Source organism: Nelumbo nucifera, chromosome 5 (assembly GCF_055504915.1).
Source record: "Nelumbo nucifera cultivar China Antique chromosome 5, China Antique-T2T, whole genome shotgun sequence".
In the NCBI taxonomy this organism is placed as follows: domain Eukaryota; kingdom Viridiplantae; phylum Streptophyta; class Magnoliopsida; order Proteales; family Nelumbonaceae; genus Nelumbo; species Nelumbo nucifera.
Window position 1 is genome coordinate 82,820,210 of NC_142653.1, and position 26,505 is coordinate 82,846,714.

General features: G+C 39.0%; 2 protein-coding genes across 3 annotated transcripts; one reads left to right on the top strand and one right to left on the bottom strand.

The window, feature by feature from the left end:
* The first annotated feature begins 4,454 nt into the window (after window positions 1–4,454).
* LOC109114478 (uncharacterized) lies at window positions 4,455–5,897 on the top strand. The gene has a single exon (XM_019197147.2). The coding sequence runs from the start codon at window positions 4,968–4,970 to the stop codon at window positions 5,778–5,780; it is 813 nt and encodes a 270-aa protein (XP_019052692.1). The 5' UTR covers window positions 4,455–4,967; the 3' UTR covers window positions 5,781–5,897.
* A 153-nt stretch (window positions 5,898–6,050) lies between these two features.
* HSL1 (HSI2-like 1) lies at window positions 6,051–26,231 on the bottom strand. 2 transcript variants are annotated; one of them, XM_010253756.3, is made up of 13 exons: window positions 25,901–26,231; window positions 25,586–25,723; window positions 24,007–24,088; window positions 23,821–23,922; window positions 16,464–17,134; window positions 16,240–16,336; window positions 15,960–16,134; window positions 15,517–15,593; window positions 14,971–15,273; window positions 10,824–10,873; window positions 9,539–9,652; window positions 9,382–9,449; window positions 6,051–7,112 (listed from the first exon to the last, which is right to left on the bottom strand). In XM_010253756.3, the coding sequence occupies exons 2-13, from the start codon at window positions 25,696–25,698 to the stop codon at window positions 6,304–6,306; spliced, it is 2,661 nt and encodes an 886-aa protein (XP_010252058.1). In that variant the 5' UTR covers window positions 25,699–25,723; window positions 25,901–26,231; the 3' UTR covers window positions 6,051–6,303. The 2 variants fall into 2 exon arrangements, with proteins under 2 accessions (XP_010252058.1, XP_010252057.1); XM_010253755.3 differs by having other exon boundaries at window positions 14,971–15,381.
* Window positions 26,232–26,505: the final 274 nt, after the last annotated feature.

Here is a 26,505-nt window from a genome sequence, read left to right on the forward strand (position 1 = left end):
CCCTCGTGGATCTCCCACTCAGGGCGGAAGACTTGGTTAGACCGCTGGGCGAGCTCCTCTAATGGTGTGGGAGCAGAAAACGACTCCATTTGCTCCTTGTGCGGCCCCTTCGGGGCGTCATCGACAGAACCCCTGGTGTAGACCACCTTCTGCTACGGTTGATCCCCCACGGCCCCCTCAGCCGGCCTCTTCCTCCCTGCCTCGACTCCATCGGCGTGTCCTCTTGGCACCTCGGTCGGATGCTGCAGGGCTTGCTCCTCGCGCCCTGGCTGACCCTCCTCAACGGGCCTCTTCCCCTTCATGGGGATCTGTGGAGTGGCTCCCTTCGTGGGAGTTGTTGAAGAAGTCCCTTTGGCAGGGATCTGCGCTCTCGTCCCCTTGCCAGGGACCTGGCGAGAAGACCCCCCTTCGTAGGGGCCGATGCCTTCTCCTTCTGGGCTGGCGCGTCCCCAGTGGGCCTCTGAGGCGTCTATTCGCCAGCCTTCGCCCGCTCCTTCTGTATCACGCGGGCATGGTCCAGTATGACTTTCCAAGCATCCATCGGCACTTTTGCAAGCAAAACAATAGTTTGTACCATTACACAAAGATGAAGGTGAGGAAAACGTGGAAAGAAGTTGCATGTCCTATCCTACCGAGGGGGGCAAAACTGAGTCTCGCGAAAACCAATGGGATTTCCTCCTCCACCAAAGGCTAGGCTCAGACTCTCCCCAGGTTGAGCAGCCGCACGAGATCGTTACTTTCCTCACTCGTAAGCAAGGGGACACTTTTCTCCGCAGACAAATTGGCCTCTCCCCACCCCGGCTTTAAGGACCAACCCTCGGGACAAGACAAAAAGAAATATTTACTCTTCCAATTGTGCATGGAAGAGGTGTTATCTATGGGCTTGGACTTGCGGGGTTGGAAGTAGAAGACACCAGGTTCGGAAGAGTGCTTCCTCAACATGAAGATCGCTCGAAAGAGCTTCGGCGTCAGCAACACGCCCTGGAGCCAAGCCGCCACCAGCATTGCCACAATGGTTCCTATCGCATTGGGCACCAGTTGGCTAAGGGAAATCCCATACACCCTTAGCAGGTCAGAGATCAACGGATTAAGGGGGAACCAAAGATTGAATTAGAGGAAGTGCTGATAAATGTAGATCTCCCCCTCCTTGTGAGTCCACGACCGATCACCCGCCTAGGGCGCCCTCACCCCATAGGATGAAGGGATGAAGTATTGCCTCGTCAGGGCCTTGACCTGATCCCACTCTAGAGAACCTTTGAACTCTAGGCGAGAAGGATCAGCCTCGGCCACTACCCCGACAACACTCTCAACCCTCGTCCTGGGGACGAGGTCCAGCTTTTGCTCCCCCTCGGTCTCCCTTGGCGTCACAGATGCAGTGCTCTCACAGGGAGGGTCATTGCCTCAGCGGATGCCTTCGGCTCCCCCGGAGGTTACTCTCTCTCGAAGCACCTCCACCTCGTACCAAAGGGGAATGGAAATAGAAGGGCTTAAAAGGGAAAGAGGAGAAGGGGTTCGAATGGAGCTCCCCTCTGATACATTTGGAAGTTCATAGCACTCAAGTCCAGAATTTGATAAAGACATCGTTGGAGATTACCTAAAAAGGGGGAGTGAAAGGAAAAGAAGTGAAGGCAGAGTGTTGAAGACTGGAGAATCTGGGAGTTGAGTTCACTCGAAGGCGAAAGCACTTGGAGGCAAAATGACAAGAAGTCTGCTATCGAAGCACCTATTTAAAGAGGAATGAACGACCCAAATTTCTTAAGATCCAACGGCTGAGAAGCCACCGCCTCCACAGTCTGATCATGGCACGTCGCGTAACGCTCACCCTTTGAAGGCAAAACGATGCGCTAGCGACGACACAGATCGTCCCTGATCCAACTGACGCAAAATGCCTCCTTGCGATCCAGCCACGCCGTACCCTCGAACACCCGTCCTCGGAAGGTGAAACGACGCTCGCCCTCGTAAGGCGAAATGATGCTCAAGGTGAATCGATGTGTCCGTCCACTGTGAACCACCGGTTTATGTGACCCGGCCACGCGAATGCTTGCACCGGTCTGACTGGAAAGCCGTCTCGCGCACGGACTTTCGGGCCTCATAGGCCCTCGACTTAAATAGCCTTCGACTTCATAGGTCCTCAGCCCAAATGGCGGCACCAGAGCGTCCGCACTGAGTGCGCCCCCTCGGGTCACTTGTCCGAAGTAGTAGTGTTGTAGACCACTCGCAGCCTCGGCCCAACTTATGAAAGAGGACACCACTGCAGGGTACACCTCGGTTGTCAGGCCCATTGGCGCTCACCATTATTACTCCCATCAGCCGAAGCTGAATTTTTCTCCTCGGCCTCGGGAGTGGGGGGCAAATGATGTGGGGTAACCCAACCCAGGCCATTCGAGGCTGGGAGGCCCAGCCCACGAGCGCCAGATTTGGGAATGAGATCCGCTACAACAGAAGTTACTTTGGTCCCCTCGTACGGAGCCAATCACAGAGTGCCCATGCGTCCCCACAGAGCTCTCTGACTGCCCTCATATGACACCCATCCCAGGCGTTCATCTCCACCTATCTCCAGGCGGCTCAAGTATAAATAGGGGTGCCCCCCCTCCAGGTAAGGGGGGTCGAATACAATCTGCATCTGGACTTGGAACTGATCCCAAAAGTTATATTCTAATCCCCCTCTTCGTACCCCGTACTAACTTGACCATCGGAGACTCTACCTCAGGTTCTCACCCGGGGCCTTTGACATATTCTACCTTGTAGCACCTCGGCCGCCTGCCCTCGGCTTCTATAGTATTCGGAGCCCTCTCTGCCTTAGCCTATGTACCTCGGCCTTGGCAACAAGCTCCCCGAACCCTTGAAGCCTTCGGCCAGCCTTCGGAGTCTAGGGGCAAAATTACTCTGTTGTCCTTGGCCATCCTAAGCATCAACAATAATTAACTGTATTTTATAGTATTTTCAATAATTACGGTATTATTAATTACACTATTTATTAATTAACAGTGTTTACTAAAATACTATGTTTATTAAAAAATATTAATATTTTTTATTAATTCATTAACTAACAATTTTTTAAATTGTTAATTAATGTAAGTTATAATTTAAATTGTATTTTAAATATTATTTAAATTATATTTGAAGTTGTAAGTAATATAATTAAATTTTAAACTGTAATTAAAAGTAATTATATTTAAAATATCAAAAAATTACATTTAATGAGCAAAAATTACCCAAGAAAATAACCAAAAATAAAGTACCAATAATATAGTATTTTAATAAATACAATAATTAATAATACTACAATAATTGAAAATACTGTAAAATATGGTTAATTATTAATACTATAACTTTTAAAAATATTGTATTAATTAAAAGTAGATTTAATAAATTATAACTTACATTATATTAATTAATAAATGCATTATTTAATACTGTTTTTGAATAAATATTGATAATTATTTAAAAAAACTATAATTATTAAAAATACTGTTAGTTATTAAAATATTGTAAATTTTAAAATACAGTAGTTATTATTATTACTACTCTCTCTCTCTCTCTCTTAAATGTCTATTTTAAATGCAATAATAACATGCACTAAAATAAGAGGCCTTGGAAAACCCAAAGGTCTCTCTATTAACTTAATCAAAATAAGCAATGATTACTTTTTATTTATTTATTTTTAAAACAAAAGAAAATAGGAACAATGAAAAAAATTGAGAAAATAGATAAATAGCTTCTCTCAAAAAGTAGTTTTAAGGGTTATATTTTTTAATTTTTGGTAATTTATCATATTTATTGGAAATCATGTAATCCATTTTTGGTAATTATGACAAAAAAAATATTAGTATTTTTACTAATTCATTAATTAACAGTTTTTTAAATTGTTAATTAATGTAATTTATAATTTAAATTGCATTTTAAATATTATTTAAATTATATTTGAAAATGTAAGTAATATAATTAAATTTTAAATTGTAATTAAAAGTAATTATATTTAAATTGTTTATTATATAATACAATTTAAGTTATAAATAGCAGAAAATTACATTTAATGAGCAGAAATTAGCCAAGAAAATAACAAAAAATAAAGTACCGATAATTTTGTTATAATTACCAAAAATGGATCAACATGATTTCCACTAAATATGATAAATTACCAAAAAAAAATATATATAACCATTAAAATTACTTTTGAAAATATATACCAATTATCAATAATCTTCAAGAAATAAATGTAATTAGTTCATAGTGTATTTAAAATGCATTTTTTTTTGTATAAATTATATAATTTAAACATTAATCATTGCCTATGATGATATTAATTCATAATGTTAATGGAAAATAGTAAAAATATATTTACTATTATATATTTCCATTATTTCGCTTTTACTCAACAAAATTCGTACACTGCACGGGTCCCCTCTAGTAAAGCAAATTGTACATACCACAAGATTTCCCTTCATCCATAGATTCCAGACATGAATCCTGAAGACAGGAGGTATTTTCCTCCGATTATATTCCTTTCGGACTTATACTTCACAGAGAGAGAGAGAAGGTGGGGGAGGGAGAGAAAGAGAGAGAGGTGGGGAGTCTGGGGACTGGGGAGCGACGAGGGAACTTTCCTTTTCCTTCTTTTTTCCAGAGTCCTAGTGCCATTAGGATTAGGATTCAAAACCCACATCTCAATCTTTCCTTCTGTATTATCGGTCTCTATTGCAGAGAGAGAGAGAAGGTGGGGGAGGGAGAGAAAGAGAGAGAGGTGGGGAGTCTGGGGACTGGGGAGCGACGAGGGAACTTTCCTTTTCCTTCTTTTTTCCACAGTCCTAGTGCCATTAGGATTAGGATTCAAAACCTACATCTCAATCTTCCCTTCTGTATTTATCGGTCTCTATTGCATTGCGTTAACATCCTCCTCCGTCACTCAAAAGTCTTACGGTTCTTGTGGTTGTATCGGTGCAGAATAGAAGAGGACGAGAAAAAGTATGGCGATGTTGGGGCGCCTGCGTCTGCTTTGCGTTGGAAATAATGCATTATTGCCTTCGTTCTCGAGTGCCAACACTAAGCATCAACAACATCCTGTTAGCAATTTGGGTTGGTCCGTTAATTCTAGCAATCTACATTACCATTATCGTCCCAAGCAGCAAATCATCCCGCGAGTTTGTTTGATGCCGAATCCTAGCAACCGCGGGGATGATGATAGCCAACAAGTAGAAGTAGGGAATGAAACCGATCGTCGTCCTAGTCGTCCACATCCAGAGGTCTATCTGAATCTCGGTTTCTGCACGGAAGACACGGCCTCTGCAAAGGATGACATCCCATCAGAGATGCTCGATCAATGGATGAGAGATTCCGCTCAGGAGATCGTTAGGAATATAGACCAGGGTCCTTTCCTGGTTCATGTCTTCTGCTCTAACAAGGGAAGAGTATTGACCACCAGGCTGGAGAGAGTCAAGGCAGCCGCTGATATGTGGCCCCTCATTAAGAAGAGATGGGCCAACGGTGGAGGAGAAAGCTGCTCGGCCCCTGATGGGATCATACTGGTGAAACAACTCGACGATAACAATGAAGAAGAAGACAGCGGCAACACAAGCACAAAAACATGGGGAATCCTCATTCAAGGTAGGGGCAAGGATTGCACTCCGGCGTGTTACATCCTCAAGACATGCCGAGTGCTGTCATCGTCGTCAGTGGGGTTCTGCACTCACTTCTGTCTGGTTAGGGCGAAGTGCTTTGGCGAGACCGCACAAGTACAGCTCCTTAAATCTTGGTTGCTGCAGCATAAGCACCATTGCTGAGTTTCCTCGCTCTATATTTTGATTGGTTCGCTCAGAAAGACGTACAGAGAGAATTTCATTTTTTTTATACATATATCCTATTTTTTAAAATTTCTTTTCTTTTTGGCCAAAAATAAAGAATCTTTTCTTTTCCTTCACTTTTCGATTGGCTGTAAATAAAAACAAAGATCTTGTAGTTCAGAATCTTCGGATACCAATTGTTCATTTCCCAAGGCAATTAGGCAAAGTGAAAAAACAAAGAGGACAAAACGTCTTCAAACACCACCTCGCTCTCCCCAATGTTCACCCTTTGTATTCATCCATTCACAGCAAAACATGTAACAAGTAATTAATTTACACTTAGAAATTAGAAGGGAGGAACCAACAAAAAAAAAAAAGGAAAACAAAGTAATATAATATTGCATATTGGTATTCTCCTATTTGGCTGCAGAATTAAATACAACCCCTATAAAAGAAAAAAAAACAAATTTAATTTCTATATTTTCTAAGCCCAGGTGCAGAAAGCACGGGGGGAAAAAATCCTTCATGCAACAGCATCACTTTTGGCTTGATCAGGCTCAATACATTCTTCATCACCACCGCTCTCTCGTACTCCAGAGGCAAAGCAACCCTCCTCAGGTCGCTGTCCCTCACTCTCCCCACCCCCAGTGGCCTGCGGCACGACATGAGAGCTTGAGCTTGCTTGTTGCTCGCTCACCAAACTTGTGAGCCCATTCTGTTTCAAATACGTCTCCAATGGGAGACTCGCCACTTGAAGAAGACTCATCATGCTCACACGTGTTGACCCAGCTTGCTGTTCTTCTTCACGGTCCGGTTGACAGTTTAAGTCTATTTGTGCCTTGCTGTTCTCACCAGCCTTCTCCATCAAGATTCTGGTTTGGCCTCCAACGGATCCTGACTCGTTTGCTTGCCTGTTCTCACTGTCTGTAGCATCTAATTGCAGTAGTACACCTTTGGATGTGTTCTCTACTTCAGTTTCATCTTTGGGACCCCAAATATGCTGCTTTCTCTGGGCAATTTCTGCTTCACGCTCAGATTGGCGTTTCTTCTTGCGCATCATGAGTGTTTTGAAGCGGCGCTTCACAGTCATGCACACATTGCAAGTGCATGTAGGCTTGTGCTTTGGGCCTTTCCCACTGGGGGGCTGGATGCACACAATGCATGTGCAGCCAGGACGATGCCGGGGGTGTTTGGTAGTGGTTGCAACTGATGGCGGCCCTGAGTCCCCCCCATTGTCTCCAAGGACTGCTGCAGTGGCTAATGCGTCTAAGCCTGAAGGTTCACGCTCCTGGGATGGTTTTTGGCTTGCCAAAATTCTCCTTTTTTTCAAATCTGTTCATAATTAGACAGAAGTCATCACAAGCTTTTAAGGAAAATCTTTTCCTACAAGGGCTCTCCATCCTTTTTTACATTTATGTATACATATGAATGTATATATGCATTAAAAAGGTATTCTATAATCTATACTGTGGTCTTGAATAGTTTAGCATGCTTCCAACCATTGGACGGACCCCACCATGGTGTGTTTTCATGTAGCCCAGGCTGTCATCTCCCAACAGAACAGCTAAAGTTTTCCCGGTTCTGGAACTCATCGCACCAACATTGAATCAAAGCTGAATAAAGCCAGAACAGTGGTGCAGTTGGGAACATGAGAAACTGACATGTTCACAAACTTAATACTTTTTATGGAATGGTCGAAGAATATATTGCTAATTCTAGAATAAGAACGGCTGAAAAGAACGCCTAGACACTGTCGTCTGTGGTGTGTTCTGGAACCAGATGAAACACAAAAATAGCACAGTAATAAAAACCACCTCAATCATACAAATTTCCTGTGTAATGCAGAGACAAGGATTGTTCATGTGTCATCAATAAAAATTTCTAATCCTTGGATCATAAAATGTTTGGTTGGACACTAAAGAAAAAGGTAAATAGCGAAAGAATATAGAGAACAGAAAAATAGAACATATTTAGTGCAGATATTAAGTATCAAATGGAACAGTATGAAGAAAATATGTTCGCTGTTACAGGTGCAAAATTTAAGGGGCCATTGCTTGGTGTGATGGTAAGATCTTGGATTGACAAGTGTGAGAAAGCAGGTTCAATTCAGAGAGCAGCAAACTTGTGTGAAAAAAAAGGGCAAAGTTTAGGTCTATTTCCAGTCCACCCCTCCCAAGACCCCATTATATCTTGGACCAATAATTGGTAATGGCTTTTTTTTGTATGTCAAAATTTTCAATTCATGACAAGTTCAGAGATAAGGCAGTGTTGCATGGACATGGACACAGGAGTCAGAAACTGAAGCATGTCCAGGATGCTGACTCAGCAAGATAAAAAAATACGGAGTTGCAAAAGCGTCTAAGGAAATGTAATATATATTTAAAAGTTATATACCTGTGAAAAATCTCTAAAATTGTTGCTTTTGTTACCAAGTAACATTTTATATGAAAAATGGCATTCAGCTTGTACATCAGCTGTTCATTATGTCAGATATGCTAGGAGATGGAAAGGAAATATTATGTAGAAAGTGTCCTCAAGAATCCAACAAATGCCAGATTCTGAACTGTCCAGCATGGACACATCATCCATTTAGGAGACTCCTTGCAACAACACTGAGAAAAAGTTAGAATCAAATTCTTATTGAAATAATGCCGTAGGTTAAGGTTTTTATGCATTTTCTTGCTTGTAGCCCAACCAATCGGTCGAAAATAGTATGAGAAAACGAAATCATATGTTTTCCTTCAGGAAGAATTGGCATTACAACCTATGAATCAAGATGACTAGACATGGAATGGACGTTTCACTGTAATCCTTGGAATAGTGAGGATAAAATGGAAAAAGAACAAAAATACTAATTTAAACTCAAATTTCAAATATATTCTAAAGACTAGATAAAAATAATCACACTTTGCAATCTTTTGTGGCATTAAGCAATATTTTTAGAAAGGGCCCAATCAGTTATAGGTCTTAATCATATTTATATGGCATTTGTGTATATTAGACACTGAGACCATTATCCACATCCTATAAATTAAGGGATCATCCTGGGCTCAAACTTGCCAAGTGAATAGAGGGTGGATATATACACACTTCTGGACCCTGTAATGATTCTGCTGTGTTAAAAAAATAAATAACCCTAAGTTGTTTTTTGGATTACCCAGAGAAAATGGAAAAGCAGTGCAAAGTCCATTGTTTTATGGATTCCGGGAATGACTACAACCCCCCACCCCAACACACACACATGGTTATTCCATTTTCCATCGAACTGACAAAATGTAGATAAAAATCCACTTTTTTTTCACATCTCGCTTTGCTCTTTTTCTTCTGAGTTGAGCAGTGAAGCAGATCACACACATTCCTTTTCTGCCACAGATTTTTGATTCCTCTCCAATCTAAACTCAGCTTTAGAAGTTTCCTCTTTCCTTTCGTAGTATCATCTTATATAGTTAAGCTCCATAAAAATTAAAACGCATATTATCAAATGATAAACCAGCTCAGATTTATTACCATATGGCTTATAAAAAAATCTTTTGTTGGATTATTACTATTGCTAGAGTTTTGGATAATATGAGAATAAGGAGAAACGGAGACTGCACCATACCCATATTCAGTCTGAGGAGATTTTCCAGTTCCTTTGGGCTCATCTCATTGGGTGCAGAGCATGAACACCTGTGGGCATGTCATAAAATGCAGGAGATAGATTTACTTAAATTGGTTCTTCACATAGAACGCCTTTGCAGGAAGAATTCTATACTGACCTATCTGTATCCCATACATTATCCACACATGTCCACTTTGGAGGGAGAAGAGCATCCACAGGCAACCTTCGCCATTTAGAGCAGTTGTCACACTGAGTCCATTGATCCAATTTCCTAGAAAACCAAGTTCAATAAATGTAACATCAGATAGATAAAACATCAGAAGCAGTTGAATAGTTTGAACTATGAACAAGCTCCAGTAATAGTCTTTGATCAACCGAGACAACTCTTGAACAAAGCCCTCCTTTATAGCTAAAGATTATTTTAAATGTATAAGAATTTTTTATCATTTATTACTTATATTCCCTTTTTATTTCCTAGTATCCTTTAATATTCTCTTTTTAGTTAGTTCTTGCTAAGGCCCCGTTCGCTTTTTGGTAAGTTACTTACCCAGGTAAATGCAATTACCTGGGTAAGTTTTTCCTGGGAAACACTTACCCGGGTAACTGCATTTACCCATGTTCTTTTATTTCTCATGTAAATATGCAATGACCATTTTAGCCATAAAAATCCATTTATAAAAAGGGCATTTTTGTCCCATTCAAGTGTTGACAACTTTCCCCCTAGGTGGAAAAGTAATTTACCCACCTAGGAGATGGGTATCACTTACCCGGTTAAATGATACCCAGGAAAATAAACTTCCCCTGGTCCCACATAAATCTGGAAAAAGATTATGGGATTCTTGGTCAATGGGAACCAAAATCCCATTGACCAACTTTCCCCCCTCTCAAAATCCGAAAAAAGAACACCCCCTAACAGTCATGGACAGTGCAACCAGGATGGTCAAAATCAAACTGCTGAAATGAGAAGCCTCAATGCCAGTGGATCATCCAATGTCCAGTTCAGCTTTTCAGAGAAATAAATTATCTAATTACGTCCTGAGCAAAAGGTCAGAATTAAATTTAAGAATCTTTTAAGCATGCAACCTGAATATGAATTTGCACAAGGATAAATAAAAAAAAATCATGTAGCTAGCATTTGCACTATATGCGGTGCATACCTGTGAAAGGGAGATAAAATTGGAGGCACGTCAGTCAATGGAATCATCAACAAGAACTCACCAAAAAAAGGTCCCAACCAAATGATCCCAAACATACAATCTATAGAACTACTTATGGATTTATCTTTTTGACTCCAACACACTTATAAGTTGATTCTTTTTCTCTTTCTTTATTGGGTCAAGGGATTATTAATTACTGTGGAGAACCAAGCTTGCAAATTCCACCATATAACATCCACAAAAAAAAACTGACATTTTCGTACAGGAAATATTGACAATCCTTACCCAGATGGTTGGGCTGTAAAAATAGTCCTCTTCCCAAAAACTGGAGGTTCCTGTTTGACATACATGACTAAATTAGAGGGGTTCATAATTACTCCACCTGAGACAGTACAATCAATGCAAAGTTTACAGAATTGCTACCTAAAGTTCTGTAAAAATCTGTAGTAGGTATTTCTTTAATTTGGTTTAACTTTGAACAATTAAGTACTCGTTACTAGTCAACTGAATACCATGCATAATAAATTATCCAGAACACAACAAAATTATGGAAAGAAGTCATATTTAGCGAACAATTGCAAAATTTTTAGAGCATTTAAGATGTTTGACAAAATAGGATGATCATGAGACCCAAATAAATTTTTCCAGAACTAGAATTTGAGAAAGAAAAGAAATACAGTTCAAATAACCAGAGATTATGTCCAAAGGAATTGAGAAAACAAACAGAAGCAATTAGGATTTGGATCAGGCTACTGAGAAGGGTACTGGGGTTTGCATAAAGAATGAATTTTGGGATATACATATGGGAACAATTAGAGCAGATTTGAGTTTTAAGGGAATCAATAAATAACAAAATAATTCAAAAGTAAAGAGTAAAGTTAAAGCAAAAAAAGAACTAAAAACAAGAAAATATAAAATGATCAGTGGAAAGATCTAATCTTAATTCTTTTTTTTAAGATAACTTTCATTCAAAAAGAAAAGGGAAGGATGTACATTAGGAGATGTACAACCAGGTTTTCCAAACAGAAAAACCTAAACCCACTCAAGACATAGGATATAGGATAAGAATTTGCACTATACAATGTATCCCTTCCCACCCCATTTTTAGCTAATGCATCTGCCAGAAAATTTAAACTTCTGGGGATCCATCTAAAGATGCAATGGATAAGATCTAACCTTAATTCTTGAACAAGATTTCATAGAGCCCTCACCCACCAAAATTTTTATGGAATAGAATCTTCACTACATAAAGAATATACATTCAGATATAATAGAAATTCTCAAGAGAACTGGCGATAAAAGAACAATTGCACAAAATATTGCACTTAGAGATTAGAATTTTTCTAATATTTATTAATGGTTTCTACTACCATTCTCTTTCTCCAGACGATCAAGAAATGCCCAAGGAGGGAGACTGGCTTCAGTGCTCACACCGTTCACACAGTCCCTTGCAGCCTTGCATTGGGATACCTCCCCATGAAGAAAAGCATATAAGTATGGAGATATTCCCAATGCACTGCTGTAAAAAGCTGTGCAAACAGTGTGAGCAGAGTCTTGTGAGCACAGTCTATGGTTCAGTGTCCACCTTCCTCACTTCTAGTTTCCCCACTAACTGTTGTTGCTTTGGTTCTTGTAGGCTCTCCTTGACTTTTTTTTGATAAATGAGAGTAGTTTTATTAATTCAAATAACAAAAGTACAATCAGCCTAGGAGGAGGCACGAGATGTTACCTCCCCCGAGGACTGAACCATATACACTAAACATACCCAAGCCTGAAACACAATTACAAAGTAACCCAAAACAGATCTCCCCTTGACATCCCTTGCTTGGCCAGAGAACCAGCCATTGATATCTGTCAATATCTTTATAATGTACTAGAACTCTTAGTCATTTAATTATGATTCATAGATGCACTTCCTCCCTCTTCCATACTTGTATTGCATGTATTTGATTTTTTTTTTGTAATCCTCATGATTGTTTTTCCTCTTTTCACTGCCAAATAAGCTTCACTTAAGCAATGGGTGACCATAGTATTTTTCTTTATCAGTGTTTACTTCGTCATATGTGCATGGCAAAAACACCAGGGAATATATCATTCTACTTCCCCCATCCAACCTCCCAATTACCCCTTTTCTACTATTTGCATTTTCCCTCTTTTTTCCATTGCTTATTTTGTAGAGTCAAGAGCAATTCTTTTCCCTCTAACTTGGCAAAAGGAAATAAGAGTACATCACTCAAGATCTTAGTAAAATTTTCAAATCTTTTTCCTTAAAAGCTTTCAACTTTTGCATAGTTTTCTTATTGCATGCATGATTCTACTTTATCCTCAGCTGTTTGAATTATTATATGCCTTATCCATATCTCATTTTCGTTTTTCATTTGTTTTGAGGGGACCCATCGAGTACTTTGGATTTCCTCTCTTTTATTCTTCTCTTTATCTTCTCTCTAATTCTGTAAGCAGCCATTACATCCATCAACAGTCCAGAAATTCTTTACCAAAGGAGCTATTCGGCATCAGTGAAACCAATCAAGATATTATCTTCTGTAGTTTAGATTGAAACCCAAAATTTTACCATTTCAATCATTTTCATCCTTTTGTGCCAAGCCATCTCCAATTGCTGTCATATTTGGATGCCCCCCCAAACATCAGTATCACCTTTAATCATGCCAAATTTTTTCCCAAAACTCCATCTGAAAACCTAGTTTCCAAAATTTTGGTCATTTCTCTCACTAAAGAATTTTCTATCCTTTTGTGAACAAGTAAATCCCGTACAACCCATCATTCTAAACGTCTACAGGGTTTCATTAAGAATTCCATCCCTATTCAGTTTTTTTTTAATTTTCTATTTCCACTATCTCATTAAGAATCTGTAGTTCTCAATAATTTGACCCATGACTTTTCTAACCCATCTCAATATTTCTCTTTATTCCTAAAATCATCCTTAAGTGTTTCCTAGCTAGTTGTTATTCTCCTAAGCTTATCCTCAGGTCATTCAAATTTTACATCAATTGGCATCGGAGTGGTAGCCCCTACATCAGATGCTGAATATTAGACATGAAAAGGTCTAGGAATAATTCCAGGCATGGTTCACAATTGGAATGGTAGCCCCTACATCAGATGCTGAACAAGTAAATCCCGTACAACCCATCATTCTAAACGTCTACAGGGTTTCATTAAGAATTCCATCCCTATTCAGTTTTTTTAATTTTCTATTTCCACTATCTCATTAAGAATCTGTAGTTCTCAATAATTTGACCCATGACTTTTCTAACCCATCTCAATATTTCTCTTTATTCCTAAAATCATCCTTAAGTGTTTCCTAGCTAATTGTTATTCTCCTAAGCTTATCCTCAGGTCATTCAAATTTTACATCAATTGGCATCGGAATGGTAGCCCCTACATCAGATGCTGAATATTAGACATGAAAAGGTCTAGGAATAATTCCAGGCATGGTTCACAATACCAATGAGGTTTGGTGAAATTTCTCCAGAATCTCTCCATTTTTCTAGGGGCAATATGAAATTTTCCAAGAATCTTTTTCTCTAGTATCTATGATATTTTGCCGATACTCTTTATAGTCAACAACGTAATTTAATTTTATTGCAGGAGTGAAGGTCTCCTTAGCATCAAGAAAGCAGTTAGCAGGTACAAATACACACACAGCCAAAGGCTGATTGCCCCAACTTTTGACTATAATAAGATATCGACAACTCACTCCCTGGTACAGGTTTACCCCATACAAGACTCCATTGCAAACCTTGCTTTCAGCTAGAGAATCAGAAAAATGTTTGGAAGCTCTTGGAACTCACCTAAGGGTAGCCCAGTGCATGGGGCTCCCGCCAATTCGGAGTCTGATGAGGGACAGATATATGCAGCCTAACCCCTGCACATACAGAGAGGCTGTTTCCAAGATTTGAACCCTGGTCACCCAGGTCGCAACGGAGCAACCCAACTGTTGTGCCAAGGCCCGCCCTCCTCTTGGAACTCACCTGAATGAATCTAATTATTGTAACCATTCTCTACATAGATATAAAGATCCAGGCATTAACAAAAGATGCAGCCCTAGACAGTGTAAAATAGATAAGAAGAATTCATGTAACTGACTGCTGAGTACTGACCTAAAGCGAGAGGAAAAATGGGGATAAGAGTTGAACGGTGTTCATAATGATAAAATACTGTAAATAAGCCCAAGATTGAACTTTTTGGTGTATTTACTCATATCAATTTCTTATTAGTTTGCTACTAGGGGAAACAAAGAAAACAGTATAATGTCATCATGCATACAAGGAAGAAAAACTAACCTACAAATCTCGTAAAATTTACAAGATAGTAGAGACTGAAATTAGAATACAAATTAAAAAGGGATATAATCCAAAATGAAAGAATTAAGATGTAAAGCATAGTAATCCACAAAATTCAAAATTTTACTTACTTCATATTCTTCAAATACATGGTCCTCTATCATAACGATGCTAGGTTTGACACTTGGGGGTGGACGGAGCAAATCTTGTGCCTCTTCCCAAGTAAGCTTCAGTTCCAGAGCATCTTCACTATCTATAAGTAACCTCTTACTTTTGGATCCAATGTTTCGACTCCTTTTCATGGGTTGCAACGCTGGACCCTCATTTGTCCTACTCCCGTGCTTCTCGGTTTTATGCCAGTTAATGTCCCCATCAGCTGAACTTAAGTGTTCCGACAGAGCATTCAAGTGAGGAACTGTTCTTCCCTTCAGTGACTGAAGAAGGCCAGAGTAACCACTTATTATAGGTAGGTTCTCAATAACACCCGAAAAGAAAGTTTCGTTGGCAAGTGCACCATTAGCAAGGGCAGATATTTGAGTATCCTGTTTAATTAATAATTGTGGATTAATTGAACATAGAGTGCCAGCATGAAACTTGACCGTGGTTCCTAACTCGTAAGTGGTTCACGTCAGATACTGTTAGCAGTAAAGATGCCCATAAAAATCTAAGCTTCCTACCTGCATGGGGGCAGAATTTGCTGCCTTTCGAAATCCCATCACAAGTTTTCCTTCAGGATCTATCCGGCTGAATGTTACTGCAAGAAGTGGGATTCATATCAGAAAGAAAGAAGGATTCTAGTATAAGCATGTCCCAACTTCTACAAAAAGGTTTCATATCAAACTGAAAATTGAGGATTTAATTTAGGGCATATCTTTTTCTCATTAATAAAAAGGAATTATAATCACAAATCAAGCATAATTACACCACACTCAGTTGCACTTATCTCAGCCATAATCCTAATCATTTAGGTTCGGCTATTATATGAATCCTGTCCCACCACTGCGCTCTATCAAGAGCCATGTTTACAAACCAAGCACGTGTAAACCAGCACTGAAAATTAATTTACCTATTTCCTAAACAGAAATCAGATCTCACTATCCAAATAAAGAATGCAAATTACCAGTATCACCAGCTTGTAATTTCATAGACTGGATGCAAGGGGTTACACCCTCTAAGACATACATCCTACTGTTGTTATTAGGCCAAAATCTGAACTGAAACACCCAGTCTTTCCCTTTAGCATCCTGAATCTTTAATGGAAGGCCTTCTGGCTGAGAGATAGGGGGGAAATATGCCTGCATACAGTTTAATGTTAAACAAGTTCTTCTCAACACAGAAGGTAATTTTGGGTATGGAGTTCATGGCAGAAAACAAGCAATAAAGACATTTTTGGATCTTACCTCAGCACATGCTTTTGGGAGAACTAAACGACCAATTCTACCTGCATCACTGGCACTCAGAACCTTCTCGAACAATGGCACGATGGTGGAATTTGAACTTAAGATAGCATGGTCAAGGGAATCATAGTGGATGGATTCAAAGATGAATTATTTTAGAAAACAGAGTAAATTCAGACAATAAACTGTTAGAAATAAAAAAAGTAAGTTAACATATTTATGGATACTCTCCAGATATCTGTTGCAGTTCTTGGTCTGTTATTCTTGGCCAATAACGGGGAAGCAACTGGTTCCGCCCCCGTCCCTCAGCAGGTGGCCTTGCAACACGTATCTGTGGAAGCATGTCCTTATTGGCCTCCAGACTCCCACTCAGACTTGCTTTTGGGGGCTTTGGCAAAAGTTGGCGGGATCTTGGCCCTTGTTGAAAGGGAGATGGTGTTTTGCTTTGCTCCCTTCCTTCAACAACTGCACTGGGAATAGGGAGTGCAATGTTTGAAGGACCTGAAGGTGCGCCCAGGGTAATATTCAAGCATGTCTGAGAGAGTGAGCTATAGACATCTTTAACCCCTATGGTTTCTTTAGTATTATCTCCTTTGACAACTTGAGAGGACCCAATAGATGCAAGATTTAAATTTGAAAAGCTCGAGCTTCCAACTTCCCCAAGAGGAGGCATGAGTTGCTCTCGTTTTATTTGCCCAAGGGATTCAATTGTTTCATCTTTCTGAGATTGAAGCAAGCTGTTCAGTCCATTTCCCTCCACACCTTTTCCAAAATAAATAAGCTTCACCTTATCAACACCCTCAGCATCTATTTTATTGTCCACAGATGTAGATCGAGGTTCACCAATGATATCCATTGGAGAATCCCCAAATTTGTATGGTTTTTCATCACTAGGGATCTGCATGAGTTTCTCAACAGGGATAGAAATATCAAACTTTGAGATCCAAAGTACTTAAATGTCCATCAGAAACAGAATCCATTATATATCCAACATATGCACAACAAGAACCAAATGCATAGGTTACGGTACCATAATGAATAATATCTTCAACTTATATATGAGAAATATGTTAACCAGCTTGGCTTCATTTTCCCTGGTTGATTTTTTTTTTTTTCCATTCAAATTTAGGATATCACACAGGTGACCTGATCATCCATAAAGAAAAGATTTGACAGGAGAACACTTTTAAAGCATCAACTAGTCAACAATTGAGGGCCTTACCAACTGCATCAGTAACTAGTTGGCAAATACTCATGATGTGGTCCTAGGACAACTAAGCATCAACTAGGATGACTAGTCAATTAACAATTAGTCAACTACAAATTGTTTGTTTGTATCTCCAATTATTTGAAATAATATAGAATATGTTTGCAATTGTTATATTCATAATGTTTCTTTAAATATTTGTGATGGAACATGACTGGATGAGGGTATATAAAACAGAACAAAAAGCATAAAATAAAAGAAGTTTTCTTCCAATCAGTGGTGTGATGGCATGGAGTTCCCACAAAGGGTACATTGAATTTGCATTCTTTCTTTGGAAAACAAAGGCTGCAATTCCATTTCCTCGCCTATCCAGCCTAACATAATTGTAGTCTATACTACCTTATTTATGAGATTGCTGCATCATCATCATCATCATCTAAGCCTTATCCCAAACATATAGGAATGGCTACATGAACCCTGCTTTGCCATTCCATTCTGTTTAATACATTTATGAGATTGCATCAATATCTTAAGTTTAGAACATATATTCTTTCATTGATCAGTCATCACATTGGCTAGAGAGGCTAAACCAACTACTCATTGCTTCACCACATTAATAAAACTGACTTAGAAAGATTATCTCTTTGGGATTTTAAAAGAAGTGATATAACTTAAAAGAACAAAATACTTCTTATTTGCTATTATTTAAAAAAAAAACCTTGAAATTTTATGAGATTTTAACATTACAACAAAACTTTGATGGATAATATGGTTTCAAAGAAGGTTTCGGACCAGGACTGTATTTGAAAAGAGACTAGCTGTGTGGAAGAAAAATCATCTCTTTGGGTGGGAGGATCACTTTGATAAAAGCTACCCTCATGAATCTACCTACCTATTATCTCTCTATCTTTAGGATACCGTCTAGGGAAGCGAAGAAGTTGGAAAAATTGATGAGAGATTTTCCGTGGGAACCGAGAGAAGGTAAAAAAGACCATTTAATTAAGTGGGGGGATCGTGGGTAGAAGCAAAGAGGAGGGAGGATTAGGGTTCGGGAATGTGCATAAAAAGAACTCAGCTCTGTTTGGGAAGTGGTTGTGGAGATGACCTTTGGAGCGGGATAGACTCTGGCACGAAGTAGTGAAGAGTATTCATGGATGTTCATAGAGTGGTTGGGATGCTGGTGCATCAAGGAGGGCTAACCTAGCCACACCTTGGAAAGCAATTCACAAAATTCTTTCGCAGTTCCTTAGCTGTGTTAGGTATGATGCTTGTTCAGGTAATTCTATTCGGTTTTTGGAGGACATTTGGGTTGGAGATCTCCCCTTGAAAGACCTTTTTCCTTCATTGTACTCTGTTTCCTGGTATAAAAATGAGGTGATCTCAAAATTCCTTCCGTCGAATTTATTCTTACCAGCTTTGTCTTGAGATTTTGGTTTCCGTAGAGGATTAAGGGATGAGGAAATTGAGTGTTTGTCTACTCTTTTGTGTCTCCTTGATAAGGTTTGGTTGGATCCCTCGAAACCTGATAAAAGGATTTGGGCCATTCACCCCAAAGGGTCTTTTTCTTGTGGCTCCTTTTTCAAGTTCCTCTGCCAATCTCCCTCTCATGAGTTTCCCTTCCAAAGAAGTCTGGTGTAGGCCGGTCCCCCCCAAGGTTATGGCTTTGTGCTGGGAAGTGTGGCATGGTAAAGTAAACACGATGGACAACCTACAAAAGAGAAGACCCGTCCTTTGTATTTCACCAAACTGGTGCATTCTTTGCAGATCTCATGGTGAGGATTGTAATCATCTATTTTTATCTTGTAGTGTCACTGCAGAGCTCTGGACTTGGCTTCTATCTTTGTTTGGGTCTAGTTGGGATATGCCAGTAGAAATAAGCACAATCTTTAACCCTTATTTCTTCTCTTGGCCCCATAAAAGAGGAAGGAAAATCTGGAGATGCTCGCGAGTAGCATTGTTATGGACAATATGGGAAGAAAGGAATGCCAAAATCTTCCAAGAAAAAGGAAGAAGCAATCAAACCTTAAAGGACTGCATTTTGTCCAGGTCATTGCATTGTTAAAGACTCTAGAATTATTTAACCATTTTACTTTTACTGATTTGGAAGGATTGGAAGTTGGTAGCAAGTTGTTCCTCCTACAAGGGAAGGGCAGTGACTAGTTGGGTCCCCCTAACTCTTGGTTCTTTGAAGCTGAATTTTGATGGGAGTAGCCAAGGTAACCCGGGTCCCTCTGGGATGGGAGGTGTACTGAGGAATGAGGCTGGAGAGTTTGTCTTAATCTACTTTGGCCCTTTAGGAGTTGAGAACTCTATCCGGGCAGAACTGTTAGCTGCAATACAAGGAATATTTCTTGCAAAAGAAGTGGGCGTGGAGCAGCTTCTGATTGAAGGAGACTCTAAGATAGTGGTGGACTACAAAAATGAGTTAAAGAAATTCAAATGGCTGACAAGAAATATGTCTATAACAGTACAATGGGTTGGGAGATCAGCTAATGCTTTTGCTGATGTCTTGGCAAAACAAGGGATAAATAGGGAAACATTGTTCTGGGCACAATCGTAACTATTGTTTTAATTTCAACATTCATGTTATCTATGTTGTAGTTTGTGTATTTGCTGTTTGGAGAGGCTGCTCCTCGCGCCTCTAAGGGGATCTTCTTGTATCTATTCATTATTTTAATGGAATTGATGTTATTTATCAAAAAAACAAAAATTTTTGATTGTGATGCCATGGGAAAAGATAAAGTAAGGTTGGAAATGTTTGGTGGGAAACTTTCCACTATCATCTAGATTTCCCAGACTCATTTTGATTTGATTATATAAAAACTTCCTAGTTGCTTCTTTTATCTTTGATTCACCTTTTGGTTTGCCTTGGGACTTCAGCTTTAGGATAGGCCTGAAGGACCAAAAGACTAGATGATTGTCTCTCTATTATTGAGTCCTTGGATGGGGTGTTTTTGAATTTTAAAGTCTGATCCTAGAGTCTGAACTTTTAAGCTGTAGGGTCTATTTTCTTGTGCATCTTTCTTTAGGGATCTCCTTCCCTCTAATCCCCGTAAGGTGTTCACAGTGAAAGCAAATTGGTATGGTCCTATAGGACCATTGAAAGTAAGGGCTCTTGTTGTGAGGTGATTCACCTGAAAACCAAAATTAGTAAGGTCCTTCAGAAAAGAAGTCAAGTTGCTAATCTCCCACTCTTATGTATGTTTAACTTTGGAGCTTTTCTTTTCTTTGTTCAATTTTATTGGTGGCTTTGCAAGATGTTGATGACTTTCTCCTTTCCAAAAAAAGAGGGGCAAAATACCTTGGAGATGTGTGACGGCAGCCATCCTGTGGATAGCATAGGAAGAATGGAATGTGAGAATCTTCCATAGCAAGGACCAAACACCAGAAGCCTTGATTGAGTTTATTTGAATTGAGTGGAAAGTTGGGTTATTCAGCCTTTCAGAATCAATGACATCATGAATGAGTGGCAAGTGGCAACATCTCACATCATCTGCCATCAGAAGGTTTCCATCTCAGCAAGAGTGGGAACCACCACCTTAAACTTAATCAAATTGAACTTTGATGGATGTAGATTGGATAACCTAGGAATTTTATGAGTAGGTGGTTCCTTTAGGAATCTCCATAGAGATGTTTTGAGTCTTTTGACAATCAATTCAGGTCCAATAGACATAGTGGACACTATCAAGGCTGAATGATTATCTATACTGCAGGAGATATGCATAAGCATGACACTAGAAGGTAATTGGTTAGGGACAAATAACCCATGATCTTGGCAGTTGCTGCACTAAATTCAGGAAGCTAGATATGTAATTACCCAAATAAGCATCTGATTCAGATGAGTAGAAAATTTATCTAATTCCTTTACTGATGAATGAACTAGCAAAGGGAAGGGTAGCAAGAGCTAACTGCAGGAGATATGCATAAGCATGACACTAGAAGGTAATTGGTCAGGGACAAATAACCCATGATCTTGGCAGTTGCTGCACTAAATTCAGGAAGCTAGATATGTAATTACCCAAATAAGCATCTGATTCAGATGAGTAGAAAATTTATCTAATTCCTTTACTGATGAATGAACTAGCAAAAGGAAGGGTAGCAAGAGCTAACTGGTATCAAGATTGGCGTGGAGTGGCACATTGGGTCCAATTCTTTTTACTTGTTAAGGTTTGATATAGTTTCTTTCTTTCTCCTGCATTACTTATTTCTCTCATTTTTCCCCAGTATCAATAAAGTTTCTTATTTGCTACCAATCCCAAAAAACAAAAAATAAAAATAAAAAAACACCTTAACACATGGCACCATGCCCAGGGTACTTAAGCAATCATTACTGTAATTGTAGATCATAAAACAAGATTTCATATGTTGTTACAAAATACTTACATAGGGTAAACACATGTTCAGGTGAAGCATAAAAAAATCATGAAGATTAAGATAGATTACTATAACTCCTACTTGAATTCAATATTCTTTTATCTTAAAAGAACTAGTAGGTGGTGCAGGCAACAGAGTCCACATACATGAATTTGTGAGGGGTGAACTGAAAGAGAGATGCAGGTGAGTGAAAAGTGGGAACATGGGTAGCCTTCTTGTAGTTGTTCAGATTTACTTTCTGAGTAATTTCCTTAATATTTTTATTAGTTTTTTCAGGATTATGAAATTTTCCTCAATTTTCTAGTCCTAAATTTTTATTCAATAAGGGTAACAAATGGACAAAACAGTCAAGTGTGAATTTATTTTGGGAAGATGTCAATTCTGGTACCTCTGTTTTATTTTGGGAAGACATTTGGGTGGGTAATGTTGCCCTTAAGGACCAGTTTCCGTATCTCTATTTTATTTCCCTTTACAAGCAAAAAAACTGTCTCTCATTTTCTCCCTTCTCCTGTTTCACCCCCCTCTTTAAGTTGGGACCTTGGCTTTCGGAGATGCTTGAGGGATGATGAACTTAACAATGTTTCAGATCTGTTGTTCCTTCTTGGTCGTGTCTTTTTGGACCCCCTAAGTTTGGATGTGAGATTATGGTCCCCTCACCCAAAAGGTTACTTCACCTGTGCTTCCTTTTTAAATCCCTTTGCTCTTCCCAGGGACAGTGGGGCTTTCCAACGAAGGAGATTTGGCCTAAACTGGTTCCACCTAAAGTTATTATTTTCTACTGGGAGGTGTTTTATAGAAAGATTAATACCCTGGACTGCTTGCAGAGGAAAAGGCCTTCTTTGTGTTTGTCCCCTAATTGGTGTGTACTTTGCAGGGCTAGTGGTGGGAATTGCTCTCACTTGTGTCTTGCTCCTTTTCTAGTGCTATTTGGAGTTGGATTTTCTCTTAGTTTGGGTGTAGGTGGAATCTGACCACAAATTTAAGCCAGTTGTTCGATCCCTCCTTTTTTGTGTGGTCTACAAAAAGAGGAAAAATAATGTGGCGATGTATTAGAGCAGCCTCCTTGTGGACAATCTGGGAAGAAAGGAATGCAAGGGTTTTTAAGGAGGAGGAAAGAAGCTCTCAAGCTGTTGAGGAACGTATCTTAACTAGGGCCATCCATTGGTTAAGAACTATGGACTTATTTCATACATTCTCCTTTGATGATTTTTGGAGAAATTGGATAGTGGTGGCTAACAGCCATGAAAGGAAGGACATGAAATCTGTAGTGTGGATGCTTCCACCTGAAGGATGGGTAAAACTGAATTTTGATGGAAGTAGCCAAGGAAACCCAGGCCCATCAGGGATAGGAGGGGTGCTGAGAGATAATGAAAGCAAAATATTAGCATTGTTTTCAGGCCCCGTGGGAATAGGAGACTCCAATAGAGCTGAGATATTAGTGACGGTGCAAGGTATTCAAATTGCAGAACAATTAGGAATTCAGCACTTGGTAATTGAAGGGGACTCTGAGATTGTTGTGGGATGGCTCAAAGAACCAGCTTCAGCTATGTGGCAACATAGAGATACATTAAGGATAGTCAACTAGATCACAAGAAACATGACTGTTACCTTTCTTTGGGTGGGAAGATCAGCAAATTCCTTAGTTGATGGATTAGCTAAGCAAGGGGCTTCAAGGGAACATTTATTTTGGGTTGCTTTGTAATGCAAGTTCTGGTTAATTCTGGTCAATTCTGTTTTTAATTTGATGTAATACTTGTTAGAAGAGGTAACAACTCGTGCCTCCTCTTGGGTCTACTGTATTGTCTCATATTTCTGATTTAATAAATCATAATCATTCATAAAAAAAAGGTAGGAAAGTTGCTTTACTTGATATAGTAATAAAGATAACAAGTTTTTAATAAGTATAGGGTCAAGAAAAAAAATCCCTTTTTCAACATGATCAGGAGAGAGAACCTATAACAATTATGTAATACCAGATTCAAATGTCAAGACATGTTACTTACAGAGGAAAACTCTGAGCTCTTTAAACAGCCAATACATGCTACACCACCATTGTCAAGTAGCTCAAGTGCAGGCTTTGAAGCAATACAGCCACAATGCAGACGCTGTCATCAGAAATTTCAATGAGAATTTGAGGACATAAATGAGTTGAACACATTATGCTTTCACAAGCACACAGCAATTTTTACCTTGCCACATGAACTGCACTCCCTCCAACCAGATTCGTTCAAATGAAATGTATCACAGAAAACTAATTGATCATAAGCAGACCTGAGCCAATATTGTAAATGCCAAATTAAGAAAAAAAACAAATAGGATAGGTAGAACTTTGGCATTAATTCTTAAAAAAAAAAACTGATTTATAACCCATATAAGTTAAAAAAGAATATCTCCTGTCCCTTCAGATTTTCTATTCCACCCTTTTTCACCTTCTTCTTTTACATTTTTTTCTTGTAGGCTTCATTAACCTTCTTTTAATGGATAATTATAATTACTGGATCGACTTTGAATGGTCATAAGGCCTTCCACTGTTCTACATGCCTTGTGCATGGATTAGGGGCACAAGGCAATTAATTGGGTCCTAATTTCTTGATGACAAATTTGCCCATATTGTTTAATGGAAGAATAATTAACTATTCTATTAAATTCTGTATAGCAATGTTGTCAAGACTCAAAAAACCAGAAAGCTCAATTGGTTATGGTTTTACCAGTTTAATTGTTGGTTAAATTGTTCAGTGGAAAAACCACTAAATGAAAAGCTAAGATCTAGAAAGATCACTGGGGCTCTGGTTTAACGGTTAAACCACTGGGTCCAATCTAAGTGTGACAACAACGTTGCAGATAGATTTCGCTTTTTAAATTGAATAGAAAATTAGCTTCTAATGTCTATTATTTTTTCCATCTTGATTATCTTCAGATTTTGGCTTTCCAACCCTTCAGTCCATGTTTGATGGTGGATAGCTTGAGACAAATTTCCAAGAAATACATGATGGACAAATAAATACCAAAGTAGTTTATGCAGTCCTCTCAGCTTGTATATATAATTCTAAATGGATGGAAGTTAAATAATGAGTAACTTCACTAAATTGATCAAAATGATGTAGAAATGAAAAGATATGAATAAGAACCAAAGCATTTCAAAATATACAAATTAGAAAACATACATGATATATTTTTTTTTAGATTAGTAAAAATTCATATGATATAATTAGTAATTGTTGTTCACCAATTAAGTATTCGTTGTTGCTACCGCCACTGCTACTTGCTGTTATTGTTATTGTTGTTGACTAATCTAACATGCAACGAGACCCATGGTATGAGTTAACCTCTATAATGAGCCCGTTAATGTGAAAAGATGACCAAAATGCATTATAAGAGAAAAACCAAAAACGGGAGGTCCTATAAATACGAATTAAAGTATCTCAGCAACAGAACAACAACGCCCCCAAATTATCGCGTAACCAAGTCAACAAAAATACTAATGCAGCAACAACAGAACCCCACGTACCAAATTAAAGAAAAAATAGCACGCATAAATCGCACTAGCAAAGAAATAACATGTACAAGTCACCAATCTAACAAACCCATAAGCGACCTAAACATGAGAATAGAGAAAATAAAACAAAGAAAGCTATAGTGAACTTGGACCAAATTCCACACCCCTAAACTGGATGCATAACAAATTAAGGTAGTAATCAGGAAACAGTACGCAAATACAACGAATTTCAATTTCTGATAAAGAGGAAAGGCCCCAGAGGAAAATTTTACCCGCACTTGTCGCAGAGATTAGCAAATCCGCCAGATCGTAGACCCCACCCTTTTCTCCATTCGATCGACGATGTCGCGCCGCATGAGGCATTCATGCAAATCTTCGACGCCATTCACCTAATCAATCCCCCCTCTAACCTGAAGTCCTCCCGTGAGGAAATAAACAAGCCAATAAAGATGCCTCTTTCATCAAACAACGAAAAATAATCGCGGCAAGTGAAATGATCGAAAACAATCAATGAACGAAATCCATCCCATAGATCGATACTACCAAGACAACAAAAAAAAATTAACGGATAAGCAAAAAGGACTAACCTTTCGTCTCTATCCCTTAATCAAAACCCTAACATCGTTGTGGATTTCACCTGACAACTCTGCAAACAAAACCATGCTTTCTCCTCCCTTTTCTTCCTCTTCTCATCTAGTCTACAGACTCTCTACCTTTTGCAGAAATTCAGCAAGAATCCAAAAGGAGAGCTCCTCAGATCAACAAAGTCTCAACTTCCAGCCACCAAGGTCGCGACGGCGGGCAAGTCCAGGGAGGCAAGGAAAGCGTGTGCATGCAAACGCAAAATGGATGCATAAAATGCATGCACGACACTTGAAGACACAGCGAACTCTTCCAACCTCCCTTTTCCCACTAAACCTGTGTTTTATTTTATCTCTTTAAAATAAAATAGTATATTTATATATAATTTCTGGTGCAAATAAAATAATAAAAATTTTGATAAAAAAAATAAATGCGGCGTGAGGACAGCACCGTAAACTGCGCCACTAGGCGCCTTTTGCATTTTAGTCCTGCACTGACCTTCCGCATGCAATTCAGAATCTTTCACTCCCATAAAATTACTAAAATCTCCACGTCGCCTCGCTTTCACAACTTGCTCTATTTCCAAAATTCCAATCCATTGAAACTCGAA